Source organism: Dysidea avara, chromosome 7 (genome assembly GCF_963678975.1).
Source record: "Dysidea avara chromosome 7, odDysAvar1.4, whole genome shotgun sequence".
NCBI classification, from domain to species: domain Eukaryota; kingdom Metazoa; phylum Porifera; class Demospongiae; order Dictyoceratida; family Dysideidae; genus Dysidea; species Dysidea avara.
The window spans coordinates 28,084,652-28,096,866 of NC_089278.1; the positions used below are offsets into that span (position 1 = coordinate 28,084,652).

The following is a 12,215-nucleotide window of genomic DNA, read 5'->3' on the forward strand; positions in this document are numbered from 1 at the left end:
GTCTCATTTCCAGGCTAATCTCTGTTAAACATTATTGTTTATACATGTTCTCCCAACAGCCAACATGTCTCCTCCCATATTAGTATAGCGGCACAACCAAAAAATTGTACACTTTTTCATAAAGCCATGAAACTTTCCACACAAATAGTAGTCCTCAATACATGTATTTTCAGATATAGTGCTATCGCTGATTTGACCTTTGGTGACCTTTACTGCCATTTTTGTGCAGAAAATCGATCATTTTTGTCTTTAATTCCCTGAGGCAGTAATTAACTTGTTAAAACATGGTACCAAACAAAAGATCTTGCTGATAGAAACAATTAACTTAGTTTTTATTTGAAGTCAATAAGTGATTTCATTCTTAAGTTATGAGTATTTTATTAGCTGCAAAATTTGATAAATTTATGCATAATTATCTGCCCACAGGTAATTCACACCTCAAGGGCAGTTAAATTTATCAAATTTTGCAGTTAGTAAAATGATCATAACTTTGTACTGAAATCTCCTATTGACTTCAAATAAAAACCAAGTTGTTTCTATCAGCAAGATCTTTATTTTGGTACCATGTTTTAACAAGTTGATTACTGCCTCAGGGAGTTAAAGACAAAAATGATAAACTTTCTGTACAAAATGGCCATAAAGGTCACCAAGGGTCAACTCAGCGATGGCACTATATTTAAAATTACATGTCATGAGGAGTACTATTTATGTGGAAAGTTTCATGGTTTTATGAAAAAATGCACGGTATTGCCAATTTTGGGGCTACGCCGCTATACTATATAAACACTACTGAAATATCAAAGTACAGTGACCTCAATAGTGTAAATAGTGTACTATACTAAATGCATGGCTTCACGATACCCATGGAAGGCACATGAACACTTATTAATTTATTTGCGAAATTGATACACTTAACAACCAGACTCTATCAACTGTCATCAGGTCTACACTATTGTTCACCTGGCCTTCTAGCTTAAACATTTCCTTTAATTCATCACTATCCTCTAATTCATCACTATCCTCTAATTCATCACTATCTTCTAATTCATCACTATTCTCTAATTCTGTTACTTCATCATCCTTCCTGTCTCCCAGGAACATTTCAGCATTCATTTCCTGTTATGAACAAAAACACTGTCAAAATTCTGTATAGAGTAAACCACAAGAACTGTAATAGTTTGAGTGTAAGTGCCTTATGTGAATCGATCAGTGCTGTGATTGATAAGGAATTGTGTATTCCTTTGTTAACACCAACAAATAAACGGTCTAAACTTGCAAAGTTATTTCATAGGTACATTACAAATAACATTTGGAACGTCACCCAATGTGTGTACATATAAATATGTAGTTTTTCGGGCCTAATTATAGTGGCCTCATGTATAACATACTGTTATATCATACAAAAAATTACATTGCTAACTTCTATTGCTAAGAAGTGTATTTTCTGTTGGTTGAGCATTGCGAATTAGATGGAAAATAACCTCTTTCCAGAATACACAATGCAAGCGCATGTGCTGGCACATGCAAGGGGGTATATAAATAGTGTGTGTGAACACGTGTTCTCAATTCTATGCTGTCATTTCCAAGTGTAGGCTACCTCCCACCCACCCTCCCACTGTGATTTTCCTGACTTATTGGTAGACCATGATGAAAGGCAGGGATGGCGGTCAAGAGAATGGACTTTGTTTTGCACGCAGTTGTTTTCGTGCAATTTTTGGGGGTGGTATGCACATGGTTTTTTCCGGGCAGACAGATAAAAATAAAATAATAAAAAAGCTGCTTATCTGGTTTTTTTCCCTTGGTCTCACTTGGGCACAGAGATTCCTAAATTAACTGCACTGTGCAGGCTCCCACCCTCTTAGGTTACATGCTGACTTGTATATTTAAGGCTATTGTGCACAATTTTGCTGTTGTAAGTATGCTAACGAGCTTGCTATTTATAAGTGTGTGTTTTGGTTTTCATAGTGTATATGAACTGGTAGCCACAATTGGCAGCTACACATGCCCAGTGTTGTTGGGGGTTATTGCGTGTATGAGGAAGGAGGTAGTACAGTACTTGGCTACAAAGCAAACTAAGAGAGTGTGATAAGAATACTACAATAGTGTGAAGGTGCTAACTTCATCACTGACACTTGGTACATTACAGCCTTTGGATATGTGTAACAAACGTTCAGCGGTGGCGAATACAATGAACAAAGATTCAACTCCATATGCCATTCTATCAATAAGTTATGATGGTTTATGTAAGCGCCTGTAGATTATTTTCTCGATGTCTTATGTATTGATTTATTCGTTCATCCAGCTGTCTACTGCTGTATTTCCCACACTGCTTAACTTATGAAGCTGACACTTAGTCAGTCCATTCCTCTGTCCCTGTAGACAACAAAGAACCAATAAAATGAATTTTGATAAGTGTGCGCATATCAACGGTTTTAGGTGGAGCATACCAAGAGCTGGCACAACTGTGTAAGACCATGCCTATAGGCATTACAAGCTGAAGAACTGTATCCATGAGCTTAAGTTATGAAATATAAGCTTACACCCAATGGAACATGTGATGTGCGGCAGTCCTTGAAAGAGAGACTGAAACTTTGCCTTAAGGATTTAGTATGCTATATGTAGTGTGTACACATGTATTTTCTTTCATTGTGACATTTACACATTTGCTAAGGATTTTCATCTATCTTCTGTAAATTGCTAAATCCTCACCTGATTCAGATTTTATCACAAAACAGAAGATACATAAGGGTTAAACTGACAGGGGACGGAGCTCAAATTGGGAAAAGACTACATGTAGTTAACCTTGGTTGTATATACCAGAAGAAGGAGATCAGTCATACAGTTTTTAAGGCAACCATTGTATTGCAATTATTAAAAAGCTGGAAAAATATGATTCACTAGTGCTGTCTCTTGCTGATATTAAAAATGAAGTGGAGTCTATACCACATATTAAGAATCTGTTTCAACACAGACTATTACCTTGGAGACTGGAAGTTTTTAGCGACTATAACTTGCATTGATAGTGCTAGTGTAATTATATTTGTATCTGGTGTAAGTGCCCTGCCACCACGACTCTAATAAAGTGGTCAATATTAGAACCCAAATCAGGTGCACACACTATTGAAGAAAGCAATAAACTAGGAACAAAGCATGGTAAGGTATTTGTGACCGAATCTTGGAAGACAGGGCTCAAAATAATGTTCAAGAATCAGCCAATTTCCGGTCAATATTGTATCATATTGACTGCTTAATTTATTGTATTGTGGCTGGATAAATCAGAATGCTATTGCAAGTTTAACAGCAGGTTAAACAGGGTTAACTAGCATGGCAGGTCCAAAATGCTTGCTCAGGCTCTAAACCTGTCTGACTACCCCCCTTGGTAGCATTCCTATCATTTACGCACTCACTTCAAAGCAATCCCAAGGTGTGCAAGCTCATTCGAGTAAACATGATTCAGGATTTGTTGTTCAATTCAAGCTCGGTGATACCAGGAAAGATGCATAGCGAAGAAGCCTCCAACTCCGTTCCTTCGGTTCCTGTTCCCACTTCCTCGTCACCAGAAGCCACTGCTCCAACCTCCGGAACACCTCCAGTTGCAGTTTCATCTCCATCATTGCAAACACTGTCGACCTCTACTGTGCAACAGTTAGCTACTGCGGTGGCGGACTTGATCCAGTCTCGCTGTATTCCGAGCAGCAACCCGCTGGCAGCAACAGACCCTGTCGCTACTTCCGGCATCCTCACCGGCTTCCACACCATCTACTTCCGATAAGTCATCCCAGAAACCATATTTGCATGCATCTTTATAGGTGACAACGAGAATGGGCAGCTGGGCACCCAAAAATAGCCAGCATTTTCAAAGTGACAATACGTCACGTGCTACTCTAGTGCTCGGAGGTGGTAGACGTTAAATCCCACCTCCAAAGACCTTGATGCCATCGTCGTCGCACAAGCTGGTAGACGCCAGAGTCTCTGTAAGGCTGGTAGATGCGTAGTCTCAGCCAAGCAGGTAGACGTGCAGTCCCGGCAGCGAATGTAGGAATGCACATCAAGGCTCCCCGTTGCCTGGCAAATTGGCTACAGCCACTCAGGCTCGCATATCCCACAAGGATGAATAAGCAGATTGTCTTGCCTTATCCCACAGGTACACAAGGAGGAGGCATTGGGTTCCACTTGCCAGTGGACCCACTCCTGTCCTCTGGGCCATCCCTACCCTCGTTAGGGTCTCTAGTCGAAGATGAACCACCTTACACTTCAACTAGTGGCAGCTCTACAGTAATCAACGAGGGTCTACCACCCATCCCAACAAAACTTGTTGAGCGGATACGGAAATGGGAATATGTGGATTTGGCTCAACTACTGGATGACTACCGACAGCCTGAGGGATACACACTTCAACCATCTACTGGGGGACAGATCTTAGTTTTAGACCAGGATCAGGTGCAGTGCTGCCGAAAGCAAATCACAGATATTTTCACTTGGCTAAAGGCCTTTTCAAGTTATATGGCAGTATTGACTTCTTGTGATTCAACCACTTCAGCTCAAACCACTGGTTTAGCAGCCCACCTCCATCTTATCTTACAATTGTCCCAAGAACTAGGCCCCCAGTGGATGAAGTATGACATTGACTATCGCCAGTGGGCGGCAGCACGCAAAGTGTGACAGTGGGGAGAACTGAACTTCACCATATATGGGCATTGCCTGTCTGCTCAACAGCGTTTCTCAGGTACGTCATCTCACTCAAGACCGACTCAATTTCCGGGTAACAGGAAATCATCCAACCCAAACTCCAAAGAGGCATGTTTCCGATGTAATTTCCGAGGATGATGTGACAGAGCAAGCTGCCCATACTCACATTCATGTTGACTTTGTGGAGGGCCTCACTCGGCGTCGTCCTGCTCCACAGCTCCAAAACGTTCAAAGTAGCGGAGTACTCCATGAACAGTGACTGTAGTTCCTATAGTCTTGATTATTAACACATCTGATTCATTTGTTACATAGTTGTAAGAGGGCATGATCTTGCAGGCTCAAGACTGCCCGATATTTTAGTTGTACACAAGTTATTACACTTTATGATCAGTTAATCGTTGAAATATGTGGTGGGGCTTGGACATGACACTTATGGGTTGCCCAGCCTAGAAGTCACCTGGTATCCTCCTGTTGGATAAAAATAAAATAAAAGATCTACATGATTCACACACCCATACATTAGATCCTACTCTATGCATACATATCATGCCTTAGGTTAAAGTTAGATGCTCCCAATAATATTCATCTGAAAACTTCTAATAGGAGGAGGCCAGGTGAGACCCACTTCCACCCTCTTGGGTGTGATCTAATTGTGGGTACTTGTTTCTTTGTAGACCTGGATCTTCATTCCAGTGGCTTGCTGAGGGGCAACTCATATGAGTACATGGAAGACCTGCTGGCACTGGACTCGTACAGACCACTTGCCACAGCTAACGTTCCAGAATTCATACTGGACTACAATGCCCAATTCTCGCTGAACCAGCCTGAGTGGGCAGTCCTTCTTACAGATCACCCAGATCACTCATTTGTTGCGTACATTCTGAGAGGAATACAGGAGGGTTTCCGTGTTGGCTTCAACAGACAACACCAGCTGGGTACTTCCCCTGGCAATAGGCCATCCTTAGTTCCTAATATTATCACAGAACACCTGTGGAGAGAACTATCTCTGGGTCGTATGATCAAACTCCCACCTTACATTTGCCCCCACAACTTACACACTAGCCCGATTGGAATAATCCCTAAGAAAAACAAACCAGGGAAATGGCGTTTGATTGTCGACTTTTCATCACCAGATAGTGGCAGTGTCAATGATGGCATCTCTACATCCCTAGCATCACTATCGTATTCCTCAGTAGACCACCTAGCAGCACTTGTGCTTAAAGTGGGTAGAGGGGCATTTCTAGTGAAAGCTGACATCAAGGAGGCATACAGAATGATTAAGGTGCATAACCAAGACTGCCATCTCCTAAGTGTGAAATGGGAGAATTCAATCTTCATATACCAGGCCTTACCATTTGGCCTATGTTCTGCCCCAAATATCTTCTCAGTGGTAGCTGACGCAATTCAGTGGATTCTTCTAAACCAAGGGATTCCCAATTTACTCCACTACCTGGATGACTTCATCCTGGTTGCCAAAAACCACTCAGAGGCCATAATCCAGAAAAATACTTTAACAACAGCCTGGGAAAAGTTGGGGGTACCCATGGAGGTCTCAAAACTAGAGTGACCCTCTCAAACCCTCAAATTCTTGGGAATTGAAGTTGACACAGTTAACTTTCAACTACGTCTTCCGGAAGATAAACTATCTCAGCTGAAGAAGGAACTGGCCAGTCTTATCCTAGCAAGGACTGTGTCCAAGGGTGACTTGGAGAGCCTAGTGGGGTTGTTACAATTTGCAACCAAGGTCATCCGGCCTGGCCACCCCTTCTTGAGGCGACTATATTCAGCCCAAAACATCGGCAAATTACCCACTCACAACATACGCCTAAACCTCTCCACCATGGCTGACATTCTGTGGTGGCATCTCTTCATCTCCACCTGGAATGGGATATCAATGCTATGGGACTTGGGGAAACAATCGGCTGATATCACGTTGACCTCAGATGCCTCAGGCTCATGGGGATATGGAGCATACTGTCAGAACAGGTGGTTCCACTTCAAATGGAGTACACCCGACTGATGCACCTCCCTATCGCCACTAAAGAGATGATACCAATTGTCATCTCAGCTGCTATCTATGGTAGCCAATGGACTGGGAAAATAGTTCACTTCCGTACTGATAACATGGCAGTAGTGCATGTAGTGCATTCTCTGTTTTGCAAAGATAGTCACCTAATGCACTTAATAAGACTACTCGTATTTTTTGCCTCATACCATAATTTTTGGTTCTTTGCCTCCCATATTGCAGGGATACACAATACAACAGCTGATGCTCTATCTCGCAATAATTTGCACACTTTCTTTTTACAGACACCTTTGGCTTCCCGCACTCCATCAAGAATCCCTCCACCTCTATTAACCATCGTCTCCCAAAACATCACATGGACATCCATAAGCTGGACAAAGCTGTTCGTCACTATTTTACAGCAGCTTTAGCAACCTCTTCTCATAAAACGTACAAGGCAGCAGAACACCGCTACAGTCAATTTTGTCAAGACTTCAGCATTATACCCTTCTATACATCAGAATGTATCTTGTGCTATTTTGCTACATGCTTAGCTGAGCAGGGTCTGGCTCACAGCACTGTGAAGACTTATTTGTCAGGGGTTCGCCAAGTTCAAGTAGCAATGGAATTTGGTGACCCAAATGTGGGTCAGATGCCTCGGCTCAGGCAAATACTCAGAGGCATAGCTGTGGAGGCTGGTAAACGAGGTAAAGCGCCAAGAGCTCGTCTTCCAATTACCCCTACAATCCTACGAAAGATGAAAGCAGAATGGTGCATTGAAAAGGAGGGCCCATCCTACAAGTCCTCTCTGCTCTGGGCAGCCTCTACTACCAACTTTTTCTCCTTCTGCAGGTCAGGAGAGCTCACAGTACCACGAGGTAATGACTATGACCCAAATACCCATCTGTCTCTTGGGGACCTTCAAGCAGATCACAAGTCACAACCTACTACAATCTCCTTACTAATCAAGCAGTCAAAGACAGACCAAACTAGGAAAGGGGTAACAGTGGTCATCAGTAAGACAGGCGATGAACTTTGCCCAGTGTCAGCCCTCCTACACTACCTGGCACTAAAAGGAAACAAGCCTGGCCCTCTGTTCCAGTGGGAAGATGGTTCTCCTCTGTCCAAGCCAAGATTTGTGAAGGAGGTTAGGGCAGCTCTCACTGCTGCCAAGCTTCCCGCTCAGAAGTTCACGGGGCATAGTTTCCGCAGAGGGGCAGCAACAACTGCAGCAATGGCAGGTATCCAAGACTCCACAATCCAAACTCTAGGCAGATGGAAAAGCTCTGCATATCTTCTGTACATCAAGATTCATCCAAAAGCATTGGCTCAAGTCTCTCCAGTACTCTCCGGATGTTCATTCTAAACAGCATTGACAACTTCTAATATTCACCTGTACACATGCTGCCATCTTGTATTGTTTCTATATACTAGTCATGGTAATATCTCAACTTACCCCCTGGTAACTGGGGATAAATAAGCAGATAAGTGATCTCTCATTCCTCTCGTGTGGTATAGTTTTCTTTTCTTTATATTTTCTAGCCGGGGTTAACTGATCATTTGCTTTGGTGGGTAATGGTCTAATGGGCACGGTGCTCTCATATAGTTTGGGGATAAAACTGATGTGCCATGGCTAGCACATCCTATGTGGCTGGGTTATCCCCAAAATGTCTGTCAGTAGTTTACAGGAACTATTCAAGCCTGAAATCACTATCAGGACATGCTTACATGTTAGACAAGACTTTCATCACAAGCTTGTCCGGGCATTCCAATCAGGCTCACAGGTTCCTTTCCTAATCCATTTCGAGCACCACAAGAGGCCCATAATCCCATCACCCTTGTAGTCATATCCTCCTTTAGCTGTCCTGTCTCTAGTTAAACAGCTATATACACTACTGCTGGAGAGCAGCCTTACAAAGGCAGCAGTATTTTAAACTGTTTGTTTGTGGTTTGTGGCCACAAGCTTTACCTAGTCAACACAGAGAGTTTTTGAACACCAGCCTACTTGTTATGAATGTGCGAAATGTATTAAAACCAAAACTGGTTAGACGGTCTACAAATGATAGATTCCTATATGTATAGTTTATTTGCATGCAAAATTAATTAATAGCTTTCGCTATGTCTTAAAATTGAGACACAGTAGATTGTTGTTAAAAATGTGCGTTATTACTTTAGCACCATCTTAATGGGAGCCATGAAATAGTGTGTAACATTATTTGTGACCGGATTTGCAAAAAGGGGTCTTCCACACACATCCAATTCTATAAACGTGGAGGACCATACATTAGCAAGCAAGTAACACATTAACCTGAAATTTTCTCCATCCACCAAGCTATGTTGGTACTCACTACTGACTAAATCTCAAGTCAAAAGCCTTTCCCAATCTGAAGTTATGAGTTGTTAAAATTGGTAAATTGGATGTGTGTGGAAGACCCCTTTTTGTAAATCCGGTCACATTTTATTACATAGTTACATTCTTTTGGCATGACTACATCTTTAGGGTACCAGTACATTTTTATGTTTTGGCAGGACAAAATCTATGTTGTAGGCAGTTTGACAGTACACTCAAAAAAATTACTGGGAGCCCTGGAAGATCACCCTTATGGGCATATTTGACACATTAAATTAACACAGCATTATATTCCTACCCATTTAAGGGTAGAATAAACCAGATACCTTAAATTACAAGAATAATAGTTTTCTGCTATTTTCAGTAACACGTTACCATATGGGGGGAAGTTTTGATGGGCTAAATTTTTGCAGATTTCACGGTCTTGCCAAAAACCACAACAAAAGTTTCACCTGCTTTGCTAAACAATGTGGAAAGTCCCATCATCTTTTGTGGGCCACACCCACTTATTTAGATGTGCAGCACTGTCTGTAGCTAGTCATACATGGAGCCACACCCATTTTATTTATTTAAAGATGTTATAGTGTAAAAAGCAGTGACAGACAAAAGGTTGTACGATGACATAATCTAGCTATATTTATGCACTGATGGAACACTGGCATTTGTAGGGTCAATATCAGGAAAATCAATGTAAAGCAAATATTTTTGAAGTGCTTCTGCGTACCATAATACTGCATCAAGTAATCACTACCCAAAATATTAGTCATTCAATACCTGAAAAAGAATAATGGGGTGATTTTTCTGTACAGCTGGTTTATGAATGTAAAAATTAAATTACCTCCTAAAAACTTACTTTAGCATCTGAAAGGAACTTATTTTACCATCCCTGGATATATTAATGGTTTAGTCCTCAAACTAGGGCTGAGCGATACTGCTATTTTAGTATCATGATAGATACTAAAGCCACTATTCACGATACTGAATAGTTCACGATACTGAATAGTTCACGATACTTACACATAAGTCAATCTACATAGTGTATAGCTCAGCATTCCTGCAGGAAGCCTTTACCAAACTAACCATTATCATCCTTGTTTACAGTAACAGTTATTGTAACACATGCTTTGAGGTTATGTTATGGTGTTCACACCTTTCTACAGGGATAAGAAAGTGGGTAGGCTTTATCACTTACAAGGATTCTTAGCTAAGTACTGCATAACAAATGGATTTTTAATGACAGTAAATGTATAGGAATGGTATCACGATAGTTAATAACAAAATATTGCGATATCGATACTTTCAAAATATCGCGATATATCGTTAAAACGATAATATCGCTCAGCCCTACCTCAAACTATCTATTTTTATCATTGCTTGATTGATAAGTTCAAGTTGACATCACATTTCTTTTGCCCTACAAAAATGGCTGGCAATTTGTACGTGCGTCGCATTTTTATGACCACACCTCTTCGACAAGGAGGAACGGCTACAGCTGATTGCTTGGTCTAGTGCCGCTCGCCCCTTCACAAATAGTAAGGTTCTGGTGAAATACAAATACCAAATCATTTCAAAAGGAATTCAATTGGTACAGCACATGTAACTGCTTGTTACGTCAGATGATTACACTTCAGTTTGAACAAAAGCATTGCGTTGCCAAGGTGATTACTGTGTGAACGTCATTGGCACGCATTAATTGGCTACCGCCGAATCTGGGCGGTAGAAATGATTTAGTATCTGTATTTTACCAGAACCTTACTTTTTGCGAAGGCGGCGCCAGACTACCGATTGTTGTGAGTTAATAATCAATCAATCGTTAAACACGCGTACGTCTATATTAAATACCGGTTTCTGGGCCTCAGAAAACCCTCTGGAGCCGCCCCTGGATCTACAGGTGCAAACCCTTACAAATACAAATTCTGGTGCACTCTAGACCTTGTTGTCATGTAGTCTTCGGGGGAGACTACGCTCGCTACCTTTACATGTATGATCCGACTAGCATCACAAACGCTCGCGCGAGATTATAACCATTATTAACACAATCTAGGATATGACGCATAAAACCTTCACTTACTTGCAAGTTCGACATGCCAGAAGTAGAAGTGAAGTAAGTACACAACTTCTAATACATAGTTCTTGCGCGACAACAAAAACAAGTGAAATCACGTGCATAGGATTTCGACCAATCAAATCGATTTATTTTTGAACTTCAAACTATAATTACCACACGTAACTTCCGCTTTAAATTTTGTCGACGAGCAAGAACCCGTGTAGGGGTGTTACTAAAAGGAGGAATGGGAAATTAGGAAACGGGAAATAGGAAATGGGAAACGGAGTATTTCTCTATAGTGGATTTTTGTCGTATCAGCGATATTGCTAGCAAGTGAGGGAGTCAGTGATGGTGCAAGCTGGACATATAGCCAAGTACATGGTCAAAACTTAGTATTTCAATCCATTGTTTGGCATTCTAGTGTTTGCTAGTAGTTAGTTAGGTAGTGTTAGACTGACTGGCAATGAGTAAGACTGATTGAAAGCAGCTTTCAAGTGTTCTCAGTACAGCATTGTGCAAACTCAGCCTCATTCTTCTGTCATGTGATCTCATATTTGTGTACCTCCTGCTGTGATTATTATTGTGTGATTACTCTACCCAGGATCACAAGTTCTCCTGTAATCAGCTTGTTATGTGCATGCAGTCTTGTTTTTCTTTGTATTTGTAATTGTATAGCTAGCTACATATTCCTTTGTTGGTTTTTCAGTGTACTGTGTATGTAGCTACTTGTTCACTCTGGTAAGGAAGAACTGATTACTGTGAGGTTAAATCAATAATTAATCCTGTCACTACTGGTATGTTGTATTATAATGTTGTAACTATCAGATGTAATGGTCAGTGAAGTAGTGGTAGAATGCCAAAGGAATCTCTTACACTCGGCTATCATGATCACATGTACTATATATAGCTACTACCAGCATTGCAAGGTGTAAACAGTATAAGTTACCCCGGCTAGTCCACCATACAGTTATGATAGATAGCACCAGTAGCATAGGGAGCTGAACATATACTGGTAGTACATTGGTGTCTTGACACCATCACTACCCAAGCTACTACCAGGTAGCATATAACGTCATATCCATGTACATATAATCATATTACATATGTGGTCATGCATAATGTGC

At 41.2% G+C, this 12,215-nt stretch overlaps 1 protein-coding gene across 5 annotated transcripts in view; it reads right to left on the bottom strand.

Annotated features, from left to right (window-relative positions):
* Positions 1 to 11,237, bottom strand: part of LOC136260514 (uncharacterized) — a 78,475-nt gene extending 67,238 nt beyond the window's left edge. For all 5 annotated transcript variants that reach the window (XM_066054277.1, XM_066054276.1, XM_066054275.1 and 2 more), the window contains exons 1-2: positions 11,116 to 11,237; positions 961 to 1,116 (exon numbers count right to left, since the gene is read on the bottom strand). In XM_066054277.1, the coding sequence (XP_065910349.1) occupies positions 961 to 1,116; positions 11,116 to 11,130 (171 nt within the window). In that variant the 5' untranslated portion in view covers positions 11,131 to 11,237. The remainder of the gene's footprint in view (positions 1 to 960; positions 1,117 to 11,115) is intronic.
* Between the last annotated feature and the right edge of the window lie 978 nt (positions 11,238 to 12,215).